This window comes from Erpetoichthys calabaricus, chromosome 9 (assembly GCF_900747795.2).
Source record: "Erpetoichthys calabaricus chromosome 9, fErpCal1.3, whole genome shotgun sequence".
Taxonomy (NCBI): Eukaryota; Metazoa; Chordata; class Cladistia; order Polypteriformes; family Polypteridae; genus Erpetoichthys; species Erpetoichthys calabaricus.
In genome coordinates, this window is record NC_041402.2 from 67,874,141 (window position 1) to 67,892,927 (window position 18,787).

Genomic DNA, 18,787 nt, shown 5'->3' on the forward strand with positions numbered 1-18,787 from the left:
TTACTATCTGATCATGTCTACGTACTGTATTGAGCCTGTTACTGATCTAAATAAATAAAGGTTCTTTCTGAAACTTTCATGTGGATGGGTCTTTTGGACACCAAAAACGGTTCCCCTGTGGCATCGCTGTGAAAGACCACTTTGGCACCTTTATTTTTAAGAGTATAGGATTCAAACCTTGCGTTGACTACTGAACCACTCAAAGGCTATTCATAGGGAAGAAGGAAAACACAGAAGAGGGGACAAACTCAAACTCCATTTTATGAATGGAAACCTAAATCCAGGAGCCCAAAACAAATTGATAGACTTTCCAATAAACCAAACACCAATTTGTTACTGATGCTCAGTAAACTTCCACTGCCATTTGTTTAAGATTCAGACTGGTTTAAAAAGACTGGCCCAGACACTGAAACTCTTGCAGCATTTACAAAGGTCAAAGTGATCGTAATAATCGACGACTGTTTTTTATTCCAGAGCCTCTGATTGATTTTTGAAGAACAAGACATTCATGGATTATTCACGATGTAAAAATAGGATAATGAAACATTATTCTGCTGTTGCATTATGGAGGCCGCATTATATGAATTGCTCCAAGTGAAGTAAAAGCAGAATGGAAGTAATATTTCCCACGTTTTTCCTTAAAACTTCGACCTCAAAAAATAATCAATTACTGGTTTTCAAGCTGTACCGCAGCAGTGAGTTGATTACAGCAGTAAGTGTGTGTGTTGGGACTTGGTTGTGTGAAGTCTGTGAACTTACTCTAACCGAAACAATGTTCATATAATAACGGATAACCGTTATGAAAACATAGGGGCTGCATTTTTCAAAACGTGACTGATTAAAACTTCGGCAACTTTCACTTTTTAATCCCTCTCCAGGGACAGCGAGCCAATAAGCGCGAAGCTTGCGTTGAAAATTGGATTAGCCATCCGCAAACCCATCCACGCATCCATCCATTTTTATGAACTAATAAATAGTAAAAGTAACGGCACGTCACCGCAGTACTAAACACTGTAGCGTCAATTCCATCGGGTGGCCTTTTCTTTGTGCACCCCGGAGTATTACATGCTTGTTTAATAGGCCCAGCGTGTGTGCCATGCGACAGACACTCGACTGTTTCTTGGCCGATTAAAATGGGCGGCGGAATGAACCCCCCTTAATAGATATCTTTTAACAATAAAGGTGTTGTAGATAAATCGATTAATATAAGAATCACGTAAAACGTAATACATTAATAAGATTTTAATAAGCGTCTCTAACGATGTGTTGATTTGAACTTTTCCAAATAAATGTTCAGTTTAGACATACAGACAGATACATTGATAGATTGATCTGAGTAAAGTCAGAACGAAGAATAATTTATGTGAGCCTCATGTCAAATCTTTCAAGCGTCATAACATAAAAACAAACAGCTCATTCACGTGTGTGCCCATTTTAAACCTTATGAGGTTTGCCTTCGCATGTAAAACACATAAATCTGAGGCGCTAGAATGCACTAGTGTGCTAAAATCCTGACAGAGCACTGTTTCATTTAATACACACGAAAATAGGAACTTCTAGGGGTGTCACAATAACATAAAGGCGGATAGGACGAAGGGGCTGTTTATCCTTTGAACAAGTAAAAAAATGCCAAGTGCATATTGGTACCTCGCTTGTCCTGGATTTTAACTGTGATTTCCACCACGGACTGCGTTTCTCTGTCCAGTCTCCGGGATATCACGATGTCCCCACTATCCCTGCCAACAGTCACCGGGACGCTGTCTGCCGTTGGATATACCATCTCGAAGCTAGCTGCCTGAAACCTGACAGGGTTTAAACTCATGACCACAGAGCCGATGCTTGCGTCTTCAGACACAGTGACGACCACCGGGTTCTCAGACTGTAGTAAAGACTTTCTTTTCCTCAGCAGACCCTTTCCGCTCCCCTTTAGGTCAGGCGCAGGCAACTGTCGGGGCCAAATTTCAACCTCCAGTTTTTGGCTGGTTAGAATTGGATGGCCGTGATCTCTGGCGTAAATGTTGAACTTAATCGGGGCCAGTCTGCCTAGTATTGAATCCACCAATATGACTTCGCCAGTTTTGGGGACTACGTAAAAAAGACCGTTTTTGGGAAGTGTAAAGTAAAACAGTTCTGCATTCTTGCCAGAGTCGAAGTCGCTGGCCGTTACCTGATACACCTTGGACCTCAGAGCTGTGGAATCGGCTAGCACGATTTTTGTACGGCTCTCATTAAAAGCAGGTTGGTGGTCGTTTGTGTCCAGCACATCAACTTTTATAGAGACGACTTCAGCTGCGGGACTTTCCGCTGTCAAGCAACTTTGACAACACACGCATAAGCGCAAGGTGTATACGGATTTTATTTCCCTGTCCAAAATCCTGGCTGTCTTCATGAGGATGTGGCCATGCTTATGGTGGTTGTATAAGTGGAAAGCGCTGCTCCCCTCTCCAGTCAGTCTCAGGTGTAGCCCTCCAGTCTCGGAGCACCATTTCTGCTGGTTAATTCGCTTTACGGGAATGGTTAGTCCGTTTACGCTGGACCCGGGTGGCGAGTTTTCAAACACGTGTCCGTAGAAGAAAGACTTCCTGAGATCTGTTTTATTTCCCCAAACCGTAGACAGTACGCACAGTATCAAAATAGTCCAACACATGACTGCAAATAAAATGATCAGCCAGTGAATGTCTTAGCTGTATCTTCTGTAAATTGAAAAAAAGGCAAGTTAAAAATAATTTTAAAAATGTAAGACGTTATTACTTGAAGGCAATGGTTAACCACACGAAATGAACTACCGTCCACATTTTACTTTCTCTTTCTGCCTCTTCTTAACACCACTGTCGAGCAGTCTTTCTCATCCAACAGCAACGCGGACTGCCGCTCTCAGTCAGCGGCAATTCGCAGAATTCAGTAGTGCTGGACAGCGCCACTCTGGGGGCGGGGATAGCAGGCTGGGGAATCTCCGGGGAACCCCTTAGACGTCACTCCTGCCCCGTGGTCGCCGCTCTCAACAGCGGTAACTATCACCGGTCTATAAGTGCGATATGATAAAGCCGATCTTCTCTGTCAGTGCGTGTGATGTGGGAATTCGTGTTTATGCGCGGAAGCTAATTTGGCGAACGCAGCTTTTCTGACTGACAAGAAACAACAACTGATACGCTTAAAAACAAACTCTCTTCACTAACCTAATTTAGCACTCAGAATACGTTTTTTTTGTATATATTGTTTAGTGTAAAAGGTTCAGGCAATTTGTTTACAAATTACTTTATCCATAATACAAGCCCATTCTGCCTATATGCATATGGCTAAAATGTCACTTTAGAAATCATATGGCTGCAGGTCAAAATCACCTGGGTTGCTAACAAACCACTTGTGAGTAAATCATTTAACTCCCTTGTGCTGGTGATATTTATATTTTATATAAAGAACTGTGATACATTTAACTGTAAAATGCCTTGGCATATATAGTGCTGGCACTGAAAGTCACTGCATTAGACAAATATTGGTTATTTACATTCACTGAACAAATGATAAGAAACACCTATAACACCTGGTTATCAGTACTATCATCTAATAACCAATCATGTGGCAGTACACACAGGTCGGGAGCTTCAGTTAATGTTCACATCAAACACCAGAATGGGAAAAATGTGTTCTCAGTGATTTGGCCCATGGCCTTATATTTGGTGCCAGATAAGCTGGTTTAAGTTTTTGCAACTGCTGATCCACTTGGCGTCTCACACACAACAGTCTCTAGTTTACTCAGAATGGTGTGATAAACAAAATTATCCAGTGAGTTGTACTTCTGCGAACTGAAACATCTTATTGATGAGAGAGGCCAGAGGAGAATGACCATACAGGGTTGAACTGACATAAAGACTATGGTAACTGAAATAACCACTATGTACAACTGTGATGAGCAGATAAGCAGTTCAGAATTCACAAAACATCGAACGTTAATGCATATGGACTAGAACAGGAGAACACCACATTGGATTCCACTCATGTCAACCAAAAATAGTAAGCTGAAGTTGTAGTGGGGACAGGCTCAGCAAAACTTGACCATTTAAGACAGGAAAAGCATAGCCTGGTGTGATGAATCTCGATTTTTTCTGAGACACAGCGATGGTAGGGATAGAATTTGGCATCAACAGCATGAATTCATGCACCCAACCTGCTTTGTGTCCACAGTCCATGCTGGTGGTGTAACATTTTGGGGAATGTTTTCTTGGCACAATTTGGACCCATTACTACCAATCAATCATTGCTGGAATGCCCCATCCTATTTGAGTATTGTTGCTGACCATATGCATTCCCTCCATGGCCACAATTTACAAATCATCTAATAACTAGCATAACACACTATGTCACAAAGCAAAAGTCATCCCAAACTGATTTCATGAACATAGTGAGTTCAATGTTCTTTCGTGACCTTCCCAGTCACCAGATCTGAATCCAATAAAACATCTTTGGGATGTGCTTGAAAAGGACATTCACAGCATGAATCTGCAACTGACAAACCTGCAGAAACTGTGTAATGCAATCATGTCAACATGGACCAGAATCTTAAAGGAACATTTCCAACATATTGTGGAATCCAGGCACAAAGAACTGAGGATGTTTTGAGAGCAAAAGGAGGCCCTATAGAGAATTAGTATTGCACTCCTAACAATTTGCACAGTGAGTGTATCTCTACAGCATATGTATGCATTTACCATGTTCTCCACTAACATACATACAAAACAAAGCAAACACAGAGAGAAAACATCACTATAAATAATCAGAAACACCATTCTGCCTTCCCATTTTTACAAGAAGGAAATTCTTTGCTAGGCTGCCTGTCACCATCTTTCCGTATGTATGCCTTGATTCTCACCTCGCTCTTTGAGATCTCTTATTTGTTCTCATGGTAATTAGCTGTTGTTCATTACATTCACACTCAGATCTTATATCTAATGGGAGTGAACACTTTTTTTGTCTGTTTTCTTTAGCTTTATGTGTTCAGGGATGCAACTTTCCAAATGACTTGATATTCCTAATTAATGCATCACAGTCTAACTACATGCTTTTATTTAAAAAAAAGTCAGGCACCTATCAGACATTTGACATGTCCTTTGTCCCTCTGCTCTCTTTATGCCTATCTCCTGCCCTGTAAAGGACAATGTGAGTGTGGCTTATAATGGCCATGATGAGGGTAATTTCAGAATACAGCATCTCATTACAAAAAGCTAGTAAGAGTAGCTCTGGACACATATCAATCAGAATGACTCTCCTTTGTAAGGCCATTAAATCAGCAATTGTCATCTTTCTCCAAGCCAAAGTGCCCTGTTGAATTCAATTCTGGAGCACAATGCTGGTACTGGCAGAATACTTTGGATGGCTTTGTATACCTCAGGCCATATAACATGGATTCCTTGATGTTCAACTTCAATTCTTACAGGTTGCATTGTGACAACATGTATTACAATTATTATACTATGCATATGCTGTATATAATATATACCTGTATATAGTGTGGAATATCCTGCAGATGAATTAAAGTGCATTGGCACTAAAGTATGGGAGGAAGCAGCATAGAACAAAATAGAATGGAAGAGTACACCAAATGCTGCGGTGGGCTGGCGCCCTGCCCGGGGTTTGTTTCCTGTATTGCGCCCTGTGTTGGCTGGGATTGGCTCCAGCAGACCCCCGTGACCCTGTAGTTAGGATATAGCGGGTTGGATAATGGATGGATGGATGGAGTACACCAAATGACATCAATAGGGTGCAGGAGTGAAGGACAGACAAGAGCCTAACAGTTTAAACCACAACTCACATCTTAGGCCTCACATCATGAATACCTTTGAGAGACTCGTCCTGGACTATATGAGTTCTCTTGTGGTAGACCACCTGGAGCCACTGCAGTTTGCCTATTGGACAAAGATTGGAGTGGAGGATGAAATTATCTAACTGCTCCACAAGATTTATTCTCACCTGGACAAAACTTGCAGCACAATGAGGATTATATTTTTTGATTTCTCCAGCACCTGAAATGCCATCGGGCCATCCCTGTTAAGGGGTAAGCTCAGAGACATGCAGGTGGATGAGCCTATGGTGTCCTGGATAATGGACTATCTGTCAGGCACACCACAGTCTGTGAGACTCAAGGACTGTGTGTTGAGAAAAGAGTACAAAGAGATAAGGTGCAAGGTGAAGAGAGAGGTGTCGAAGGCTAATGAAAAGGCTTATGATGAGTTGTATGAGAGGTTGGACACTAAGGAGGGAGAAAAGGACCTGTACTGATTGGCTAGACAGACGGACCGAGCTGGGAAAGATGTGCAGCAGGTTAGGGTGATAAAGGATAAAGATGGAAACATACTCACAAGCGAGGAGAGTGTGTTGAGCAGATGGAAAGAGTACTTTGAGAGGCTGATGAATGAAGAGAACGAGAGAGAGAGAGAAGAGGTTGGATGATGTGGAGATAGTGAATCAGGAAGTGCAATGGATTAGCAAGGAGAAAGTAAGGACAGCTATGAAGAGGATTAAAAATGGAAAGGCCGTTGGTCCAGACGACATACCTGTGGAAGCATGGAGGTGTTTAGAAGAGATGGCAGTGGAGTTTTTAACCAGATTGTTTAATGGAATCTTGGAAAGTGAGAGGATGCCTGAGGAGTGGAGAAGAGGTGTACTGGTGCCGATATTTAAGAATAAGGGGGGTGTGCAGGACTGTAATAACTACAAGGGGATAAAATTGATGAGCCACAGCATGAAGTTATGGGAAAGAGTAGTGGAAGCTAGGTTAAGAAGTGAGGTGATGATTAGTGAGCAGCAATATGGTTTCATGTCAAGAAAGAGCACCACAGATGCAATGTTTGTTCTGAGGATGTTGATGGAGAAGTTAGAGAAGGCCAGAAGGAGTTGCATTGCATCTTTGTGGACCTGACATATGACACGGTGCCTCGAGAGGAGCTGTGGTATTGTATGAGGAAGTCGGGAGTGGCAGAGAAGTATGTAAGAGTTGTGCAGGATATGTACGAGGGAAGTGTGACAGTGGTGAGGTCTGCGGTAGGAGTGACGGATGCATTCAAGATGGAGGTGGGATTATATCAGGGATCGGCTCTGAGCCCTTTCTTATTTGCAATGGTGATGGACAGGTTGACAGACGAGATTAGACAAGAGTCCCCATGGACTATGATGTTTGCTGATGACATTGTGATCTGTAGCGATAGTAGGGAACAGGATGAGGAGACCCTGTAGAAGTGGAGATATGCTCTAGAGAGGAAAGGAATGAAGGTCAGTATATACAAAACAGATTACATGTGTGTAAATGAGAGGGAGGTCAGTGGAATGGTGAGGATGCAGGGAGTAGAGTTGGCGAAGGTGGATGAGTTTAAATACTTGGGATCAACAGTACAGAGTAATGGGGATTGTGGAAGAGAGGTGAAAAAAAGAGAGTGCAGGCAGGGTGGAATGGGTGGAGAAGATTGTCAGGAGTGATTTGTGACAGATGGGTATCAGCAAGAGTGAAAGGGAAGGTCTACAGGATGGCAGTGAGACCAGCTATGTTACTGTATATGGGTTGGAGACGGTGGCACTGACCAACAAACAGGAGACAGAGCTGGAGGTAGCAGAGTTAAAGATGCTAAGATGTGCACTGGATGTGACGAGGATGGATAGGATTAGAAATGAGTACATTAGAGGGTCAGGTCAAGTTGGACGGTTGGGAGACAAAGTCAGAGAGGCGAGATTACGTTGGTTTGAACACGTGCAGAGTAGAGATGCTGGGTATATTGGGAGAAGGATGCTAAGGATAGAGCTGCCAGGGAAGAGGAAAAGAGGAAGGCCTAAGCGAAGGTTTATGGATGTGGTGAGAGAGGACATGCAGGTGATGGGTGTAACAGAGCAAGATGCAGAGGACAGAAAGATATGGAAGAAGATGATCCGCTGTGGCAACCCCTAACCGGAGCAGCCAAAATTTTCAGATGATTCTGTACTAACGGTGTATTGATAAAGGAGATGAGACAGAATATAGAAGTCTGGTGGAGAAATTCATTTCCTGGTGCAAAGAAAATTGTCTGCATCTTAATATCAGCAAAACCAAGGAACTGGTTATTGACTTTTGCTGCACCAAAAAGCCTCTATGTCTGGTCACTATTCATGGAGTGCATGCAGAGGTGGTGCACTCCTGCAAGTACTTGTGGGTCTACATTAATGACAAGTTGGACTGATCTCAGAACACAGAAGAACTATAATTCAAAGGTCAGAGCAGGCTGTTTTTCCTTAGGAGACAATGTTCCTTTATTTTGAGCAGTGAGATCCTTCACATCTTCTATAACTCTATGATGAGCAGTGTGATTTCGTATGTTATGATGTGCTGGGCTGGTAACATCTCTTCAAGAGAGACCCACTGATTCAACAAGTTAATTAAAGGGGCAAACTTTACTTATAGGATGTATTCTGGACCCTCTGGACGAAAAAGAAAAGGAGAGGACTAAAACAAAACTGAGTGCCATTATGAACAATGTTGCACATCCTCTCTCTGACACACTAACACTGAGGACTTTCAGCCAATGAATTATTGAGATGAAGCTTGTCAAGAAATGCTTCTGGGGCTCCTTTATACCAACACCAAAACATGTGCATAATGCTGCACTGGTACTGAATTGAAAAGTCAGAACTTTCTTTCTTTTTAATTTTCTTGCTTTATTATCTTTCTGGTGTGTGTTCAGACTAAAGTGTTTGTGTATGTTTATTTATTCATTTGTTTAAATAGCTTCTGTAAAGAGCCAAATTTCTCCCTGGGGAGAAATAAAGTTCGTTTGTTCATTAGATCAATCGATCAAACGAACAAACAGTCTATCTATCTATCTATCTATCTATCTATCTATCTATCTATCTATCTATCTATCTATCTATCTATCTAAAGGTGGACTTATTTTGGATCCAGACAACGGGTAGAGGTAGGGCATCATTTATAACAAAAAAGGGGGCACGAATGTTGCCATATGTGGCATAATTTTGCTATTTGTAGGGAAATTTTAAACCTGTAGCGGTGTATCGGCAGTAAAAAATATAGGAATAAATTTTATTAGGGTTTCAAAAAAACATTAGTGGGGCACGATTAAAACTGTTATGAAAACTCGGGACGCAAATGCTTAAAGGTTGAGAAACGCTGATTTATATCATGGCATCAGAAATAAATGCCAGTCAGCACCATTAAAGCCTTTGTAAGATGCTATGTGGCTCATTCAGCAGTGCCATCACAATTACGTTTTTATTTTAAGCTATATAATGAACTAGCGAGGCCTCACCTACAGTGCTGTGTTCAGGTTTGATCTCTATATTACAAAAAGTCATAGCAGCACTACAGAAAGTTCAGAGGAAAGCAACTAGGCTGATACCATAACTAAAAGGTATGAGTTAAGAAGAGCTACTGAAGGAGCCAATTTTTTCAGTTTAGGCAACAGGAGATCAAGAGGTGACATGATTGAAGTGTTTAAAATGATGAACAGTGGATCCCTGCTGTTACTTTAAAATTCATTATTTAACAAAAACATAGTGACACTGTTGAAAATAGGTAATTTTGCACAAATGCTAGGAATTTTTTTCTTCAAACAATGAGTCACTGGTACATGCAATAAAGTATTAATTAGTGCGATTGAGATTATAATTTCAGGCACCTGTAAATCTCAATTCAGTGTTTTTCAGAAAAATGTAAGTATACAAAATTGCCGAATTTACTGGATTGAATAGCCTTTTCTTGTCAAAATAGTTCTAATGTTCTTGTGTGTGCTGCTTACAAGTTTCATGTGTGTTGTATTTATATACACAAAATGTGCATGGATTCTGGGTGTTCTGTTAATAAAAGACAAACAAAAGCAAACTGTACTCATTAGTGCAGTGCAAAAACAGATCATCCATCAATAAATAAATAATCCATAAAAGCAAAGTCATACATGAAATATAAAATCCAAATAAACAGATCCAATAAAAATAAGGTTAAAACCATGGCAGGAATCTGTTCATCCATTTAAAATAAAACTCAAGCCCCAGTGTATTTTCCTAATCAATAACTGTCCTGATGGGATAGGCTGAGGAGACGCCTGCCAACAGATGCAGTCATCCGCTCATCCCAGGTTCAGGGTCCCACTGCCAGTCCGTCATAAACTGTAAGATTCCCAACCAAACCACACACATGCCTCCCTCAGTCAGTCAGTCAATGTAAAGAGGTAGACGCCGTACAACGGGGCCACTCCTACTATTCTGCATTGTTTTAAGAAGAGCCCATTCTCTAATCCAACACTCAAGTGTAGGCGTTCTGCTCACTTCCATAGGGCAATATCCCAACCACCCTCCTCCTTTCCTCACGACACAGGTTCCCCACCATTTTGCCTCTCTCTCTTCCTGTTTCCTCTTTTGTCTTTCTTCACCTTTTTCTTTCTAATCTCCTCCCCTCTCTGCCATGTAGGCTCCAATTATTCTTCCCTACTGGGTGCAGGTGTTGTCCTCCACCTGCTCAGATGCATAAATGAGGCACCTGACCTACCCACTCGTATTTGCACATGAATGCGCAATCAACCAAACATACCAATCAAGCCTGGAGTGGCGAAATCATTTGCAGACCTGCACCCGTTCACAGCCTGAATGGTCCGGGACTGGATTATTTATTTGAATATCATGCTTCACCACAGACCTCTTATCACACTACCATTCAAAGATCCTAGGTAACGGTGTGAAAATTCAATCAGCTCTAGTTCTGTATGGGCCAATAATGCCATAATCCAAATAAAGGTCTTTCATCAGTAATATTCATCTTGTATGAAATTGATTAATATATACTCAGAGATAGACTCAAACTATGAGCTTTGCCATTTAGCTCCAGCATCACTAGGCCATATGTTCTGGGAATGCACTAAAGTAACATGATTCTGGACAAAAATTTTAACATACATCTCAGACTTTCTTGGTGTCCCAATCACTCCTAATTAATTAACAGCCACATTTGGTGGCATCAAAGTACATGGGGATACACTAATTGTAATACTCTACACCAGGGGTACCCAACACATTGCTCGTGAGCTACCGGTATCTCACAACCCCTTTCCAAGTAGCTTGCCAATGGGTTAATGAACCCTATATAAATCTGAAAACTTGATTAGTCAGATTTGATTAGTCACTTGGAAAACCAACTTACATGTACATCCAATCAAATTCATAGGTGCCCCATCCCCTTCTTACACAAAATAATTATTTGCCAATTAGTTGTCAATCAAACAGTTGCACTGCTGTCAATCTTGATGAGTCAGTGCTGATGTGAGATGGGCAGCAACCATGGCCACGGCAGGTACCCATACCAATAAAAGGCTAAAAACATACTATTTTTATGAAGAGTGGGAAACAGAGTTTTGTTTCACAAATGTAAATGATAAATGTGTGTATCTGATTTGTGGTGCAAGCATGTCAGTCAGTAAAAGATGTAACGTGGAGCACCATTTCATCAAGGTCCACAGCAACTTTTCACGGGACTTTCCTGCAGGTAGCAGTCTACAAAAAGAGAAGATAAAGGAGCTGAAAACAATGCTTGAAAGACAACAGTCTCTGTTCATCAAACCTACGAAGAAGGCCAATGCAGCGAACGATGCCTCATTTAAAGTGGCGCACATCTTAATGAAGCAGAAAAAGTCCTTCACCGATGGCGGGATTGAAAAGGAGGCGATGACTGAAGTGGCTGATACGTTATTATGGGACCATAAAAATAAGACAGACATTTTGTCTGCTATCGCTGATGTACAACTTGGTGCAACTACTGTGGTAAGGAGAGTGTCTGTGCTGTCTGCAGATGCAGTAAAACAGCTGGAATCGGACATGCAGAGGTACAAATGGTTTTCAATTCAGTGTGATTAGTCTGTCGACTCCAATGATACAGCTCAGCTGGCTGTTTTCATTGTGATTGTGTTTGGTGACTTTTCCACCAAAGAAGAGTTTTTTCCACTGAAAACTACAATCAGGGGAGTTGATATTTACAATGCAGTGAAGGACTACTTTGTAGAAAAAATATCCCTGTTTTAAAGCTGGTGTCTGTGACAACTGACGGAGCACTTGCTATAACAGGTTGTCACTCAAGATTTATTGTGCACTGCAAAGCGGACCGGGACTTTCCTAAGTTTCTGAACTACCATTGCATCATTCATCAATAGGCTATATGCACAAAAGTTATGGAATTTGACCATGTTGTGACGCCTTTTTTTAAGATCATCAACTACATTCGAGCAAAGGCAAAGCAACACCGGAGATTCAAGCTTTTCCTGGAGGAATGCTATGCGGAGTATGAGGATCTCCTCCTCCACACTGAAGTCAGATGGCTAAGTCGGGGTAAGATACTGAAGCGCTTTCTTTCCTTGCTGGGTGAAATCAAGGCTTTTATGGAAATGAGGGAGAAAGATACCACCTTATTATCTGATGCAGAGTAGCTACTTGATCTTGGTTTTCTGACAGATGTAACTGAGAAAATTAACCACCTGAACCCACAGTTACAAGGCAAAGATAAAAACATAACTGATATGATCAGTGCTGTTAAGTATGGTGGCCCCGAAGAGCAAGTGACAAAAAATGTAAAGGTGTGACATACAATTCAACAAGGAGACATGCACATTTAAGGTGACACGCACATTCAATGGGGCCACCGTAGTTAAGGCATTCAGTGCAAAACTGTCATTGTACTTCCAACAAGTGAAAAACAAAAGGTTTGAGCACTTCCCCTCTGTCTCAAAGATGTTGGAAAGTCACACAGGTGCAGCCGGCATTTTAAATGTCTCCAAGTATTGTGACCTCTTGTCGAGGATTGAACAGGAGTTTGCAGACAGATACAGTGACTTGAGCCCTGTGTGACATTTATGGTCAACCCCTTCATGAATGTAGACATAAGTGAGATTTCAGGACAGATGGCTGAACTTTTTTGTGTTAATGCTGTAGAAATGAAAATTGAGGTTATAAACCTTCAAAATAATGTGCAGTTAAAGTATTTCTGGAGCTTAGTAGAGCCAGATAACTATAGGAGTCTTCACCAAGCAGCTCAGAAAATGTCTGTTTTGTTTGAGTCTGCCTTTTCTGACATGAATGTCATGAAATTGAAGTTCAGAACAAGACTAACAGATGAACATTTAAATGACTTTATAAAAGTGAACATAAGTGGCTACACTCCACCATACACCTCTCTTGTTGACTCCATGCATTGCCAGTCATCTCACTAACTAAACAACACATCACACATGCAACTGGACACGTGAATACTCTTGTGAAATGAAACAGTAACAAAATGACAATGAGTAAGTAATATCTGTGTATTTGTAATTTCATTGTTTTGTTTTGACAGCATTCATGTTTTAATTCAATAGAGTGAGAAAATGCACACAGACATAGAAAATGCACTTGCAGGTAAACTAAATATATTTTGAGATGTTGTAATGCAAAATGTGAGTTGTGGACACCAACATTTTATAAATGTTCAGGCAAAGCTTATTCAGTTTGTTTGGGCTGAAATAAGCTATGAGAATAAACATTAGAAAACATGAGTAGCTCTCGGCCATTTTCATTTTGTAAAAGTAGATCTCAAGGGAAAAAAGGTTGGAGACCTCTGGTCTACATTGTACAACTAGCATGAAGACTTATCTTGCTCAACTGGAAGAATCCCAACCCATTTTCTATAATTCAGTGGGTAAGTGACATTTTATATTATCGCAAATTAGAAAAAAATCAAATTTTCTTTCACAGGATATGTCCAAAACCTTTTCTAAAACGTGGCAAGGATTATGGTAGGTAATTTTATTTTACAATAAACCTGTGGGGGCTGTGATTGACTCTCTTATGTTGGATTTTTTTTCCTTGTGTTTCTTTAGTTTTACTCTATCTCGAGTGGAGATTAAATTTTGTTTTGTTTTGTTTTCTTTCTTTCTTTGCAATTCTAGTTTTCATTTTTTTGTATTAATTTTGAAGTAAATGGTTGTATCTGTTATGTTATTATTATTATTATTATATGTTTGATCGAGTAGTATCCTATTGCAATGGTCTGGTTTCCAAAAAAATTTTAAAAATGGCACAATCTTTTGCTTATAGGCAGTTTCAACATATAAATGAAGTAACAGAGGCAGGAATTAAATGGGTGCTCCAGTCTAGATTATAAAGCCTGTGAAAGAACCTAGAATGGGCTTCCATTAGCACAGTGCTTGTTAAAAATCAGCTTCCCTGTAGTTCACGTATGGATCCTTATTTAAGTCTACGCTACATCAAAATTTGTAGTGGCCAGGAAACATCAGTATTTTGGAGTGATTCCTTAAACGGGACATGTGACATTAAAAAATGTTTATAAACAGCCATAAATATATAAAAAAAGACTTTTGGATACAAGATGTTTGCAGCTGAGAAAGCAGATTTATCTTGGTGTTCTTGAGGATTCAGTAACACAGCCTTCTTAGGAGTCAGAAGACATTTTGTCATTCTCATAAAGAGTTCAGTAATTCATTCATTTTCCCAGCATGCATTTCAGGGTTACAGGGAATTGCAGCCTACTCAAACAGAATTGGAACAGGCTTCAACCCTTGATGGGATGTTAGTCCATTATAGAGCAAACTGACATACATATCTGCACTGATTTATATATGATCAGTTTGGTGTGTCCAATCAACCTAAAGTGAAAGCATTTGAGATATGAATTAAGAAACCTCACATGGAGAAAAGTATTAACTTCTCACAGGGAATGACCAGACCAGGAACAGACCCTCAGGCTCTGGAGATGTGAGGCAGCAGTCCCCATCTCAATGAGTTGGTAGGTCTGTATATTGCTTTCCAAATCTCTGTCTCTAATTCTCTTACTTATATTTATTAAAGAAGTTGAGCCTCTGTTATTAGTTTCATAAGAAATACACACAAAAAATACATATAATTCAAAACCAGTTTTATTCCTACTGGCAAGCTGAATAAAGGCACAAAGATCTCTTAGGTTAATAATTTTATTATAGGATACGGGCAACATTTTAAAATTGCAATAAAATATTTGGATTTTTTGTTTACTTGCCTTACAAGAGCAACAAGCTGCCAGTCTCAGAACAAAATGAAAGGTTAATTTAAATCATTCATTGAAGTTTTATTTAAATCAGTTTTCTCATCATGTCTTAAATAGTACAAATTAGCATTTTTGTTTGTAATAATCATCCTTTTCAAAGCAAGAGTAAGTGCATTAAGTAATTCAGGAATCTCTTCACAGATCATTGCAAAAATCTGGATCAATTATTCACAAAGGTTAAATGCTGACGGATGTGCCTTCTTACCTGTAGAAGTTTCTTCCTTCAAGCAATCCAGATATAATAAGAGTCATTATGAATGCTCTGAATTGGATTAATCGGGTTACAGGATGAAGGGATGGATGAAAGCTCCTGATACTTAGTTGAAGAATGCCCTCCATGTTTTGCAGGTGCCTGTAAAGTAAACAAGAAAAAACACTCAACATAATGGGTAGGTTGGTTCATTTTTGAAAAAAATCTGTTGTCAGGAGCATGACCAATTGGTTTACTCTGTGGGAACTAACTTAAAGGAAACACAAGAAGGATGAGACCAGGGAAATCACATCTGTTTGTCACCGACCTGGAGAAAAAGCAATGGCACCAGTTTGACTCTGCCCACTGCTCTGCCTTCTTCCACTACAACCAGCGCAAAGCATAAAAGGTCCCTCCGACCACCAGTGCATCTCCGGCGTTGTGCTAGTGTACCTACTGCAAACTCTCTGCTGTAATAGCAATACATGGGATTTATCACACCTGGGAGCCCACTCTTTTTCATCGTTTTGCTTTCTGTTGTACAGTATCCATTTACTAATGGAGGAAGCTGAGAAGCACAGAAGTTAGTGCTGCTGCCTCACAATTCCACGTGACATTGTCCGATTTCCAGCCCCAACACCATCTGAGCGGTGGTACCCATTACATTGGGTTACCCAAGTCACTTAGAATTGACTTTAAAATACTACTCATGGTGTATAAATCCTAAATAATGTTGCTCTTTTCTATGTTTTGGAATGCCTGTCACCCTATACTCCAAGTCAATACCTTAGAATGAGCCAAGCTTAAAAGAAGTGGTGAGGCAGCTTTTTGCTGTTATGCACTTAAAATCTGGAATTCTTTACCAATAGAAATTCACCAGGCTAATACTGAAGAACATTTTTAGAAACTGCTAAAAACCTATTATTTTACTTTGATTTTATCGCAGGTACATTTTAGTTGTATTCCTAATCGACTATATAGGCACAGAATTGTCATGCTCTTCAGGCTGCTGTCTTTTCCAGTTCTTCTTTGATTGCGTTTTACTCCACCACCACTTGATCAAGGCACTGAGCAGCCACCTGTTATGATGGAATGAAGCTTGGGAACCTCAGCTGTCCACGAGACCGCCTTCATTGAATCCTCTCATTTGAAGCCTAGAAACAAAAACAAATGACTCAAGAACATTTATGTTAGGCATAATGCCAAGTGGGGGTTGGATGGTCTTTAGGCACTGGAGCCTATGCAGATTTTTCTTTTTTTTTCCCTCCAACTTAACTGGAACTTCTTTTTGTTTGTTTTTTTTTTTGTCCTTCTGGTCACTGGACTCATTTTTGGACACTTGCATCATGATATTGTATTTAAGGACACTGCTCTTCTACTAGTTACATATCCGTTTTTTAAGAGAGTATAGATTTATTTGTTTTTTCTTTTTTAGTTATTCTTTAATGTTCTTGCCTAATCATTTGTTTTTCTTTTCTTGTAACTTTCTCTTTGACAAAATGTAGAACACTTTCAACTACATTGTTTGTATTTATATAACTAAAAATGTTGCTGTTGTTGTTGTTGTGAGTGTATGTCCTCCCAGTTTCTGTATAGTACTCTGAGTACTCCACTTTAATCTCACACCCAGAATCAGGGCCGGATTTATATGAAAAGAGGCCCTAGGCTATTCCACTTATGAGGCCCTTTCACCTCCCATTTTTAAGTTTGTAAATTACATGAGAGATAATAAAATTTTGCTAACAATTTGAATGTAGGCCCCTCTTGATCTTGAGGCCCTAGGCTGAAGCCTAGTTAGCCTATAGGAAAATCCGGCCCTACCCAGAATACATGCACTTTACTTTACTTGGCTAATTTAAATTAGGCAATGCCATATAAATAGGTGCTCACTGTTATCAAGTAGCATCTTATTCAGGTTTGGTTTTAGTGTCTGTGTGGGATTTCTCCAAGGACTCTATTTTTCCCTCCCATTTAGTAAAATTGACTAGCAGATCTAAACTGGTACTGTCTGAGCGTGGATGCATGCTCTGTGTCCATGAATAGAATTCAGTGTGTTCAACAGATGACAAGATTGATAGATGGGATGGTGCTTTCTCTGTGTACTATCACACAGTCAGTAAAATAAAATGCCCACTGAAGTAAAAAAAAGATTTTCCAAGGCCAGACTTAATTAAGACACTTTTATTATTTAAAAACTTATGAAATTATTTGTGAATATGTTAGTTATTGACCAACTTAAAATTAAAATAAATTGAATAATTAAGGGCAGCATGGTGGCGCAGTGGGTAGTGCTGCTGCCTCGCAGTTGGGTGATCTGGGGACCTGGGTTCAATTCCCGGGTCCTCCCTGCGTGGAGTTTGCATGTTCTCCCCGTGTCTGCGTGGGTTTCCTCCGGGCGCTCCGGTTTCCTCCCACAGTCCAAAGACATGCAGGTTAGGTGGATTGGCGATTCTAAATTGGCCCTAGTGTGTGCTTGGTGTGTGGGTGTGTTTGTGTGTGTCCTGCGGTGGGTTGGCACCCTGCCCGGGATTGGTTCCTGCCTTGTGCCCTGTGTTGGCTGGGATTGGCTCCAGCAGACCCCAGTGACCCTGTGTTCGGATTCAGCGGGTTGGGAAATGGATGGATGGATGGATGAATAATTAAACTACTAAAATAAAAATAAAACCTTGTGAGCAGATCTTCTTAAAACTTCAAGAATAAACAAAAAAGAAACAAAACAAACAATGTTCTTACAGCTATTACAAAAATACTACTTGGTCTAACTATCCATTTTTTGAAAGCCATTTCTTCCATTATATAATCACATGGTACCAGATCGGTACTGGGTGTAAAGCAAGATCGAATTTTGGATGTGGTAAAAGTTCATCATAGGACAACTGACACAGAATGGCCCATTCAAAGTCTCTGATCAGTGTAGCCTGCACATATTTAGGATATGGAAGGAGGAACCTGTGAAACCCTGCAGTGAGCCCAGAATTTGATCAAAGACAGTCATGAATCCAACACACTGAGGCTGTGATGCAGCAATACTAGCCACTGAAGCACTGTGCTACCCTGTTCTATTATTCCTAGGCTAAAGACCTATCATGTTAGTATAATGCATTCCTGATAGGCTGTTTGCATTGCTTGAAATGAGACCTTAGAGTGGATGACAGATATTAAAATTATAATTAACCAATGTAGCTTAAGACTTCCATCATATTAGAGCGAATAATAAACACAAGCTAGCACTGCAGTATATCATAAAATGCCCAGTGTGTCTCAATATATCAGTATGTACACTAGTGGTCAAAAGTTTGGGACCATTCAGAAATGTTCGTTTTTGATAGAAAGTGATACTTTTTTAGCAGGGTACCATCAAACTGATTTTAAAATATAGCCAAGAAATTACTAATGCTGCAAATTGCTATTATTGCTTGAAAAAACTGATTTATAATTTATTATTCAGATATGTCTGCAAAGCCCCATTATCAGCAGCCATTATGCCAGTCTCCTAATAATGAATTCTG

The 18,787-nt window shown here is 40.2% G+C and overlaps 1 protein-coding gene across 2 annotated transcripts in view; it reads right to left on the reverse strand.

The window, feature by feature from the left end:
* si:ch211-186j3.6 (neural-cadherin) overlaps positions 1–2,886 on the reverse strand; it is a 631,675-nt gene extending 628,789 nt beyond the window's left edge. For both annotated transcript variants that reach the window (XM_051932159.1, XM_028809678.2), the window contains exon 1: positions 1,648–2,886. In XM_051932159.1, the coding sequence (XP_051788119.1) occupies positions 1,648–2,647 (1,000 nt within the window). In that variant the 5' untranslated portion in view covers positions 2,648–2,886. The remainder of the gene's footprint in view (positions 1–1,647) is intronic.
* Positions 2,887–18,787: the final 15,901 nt, after the last annotated feature.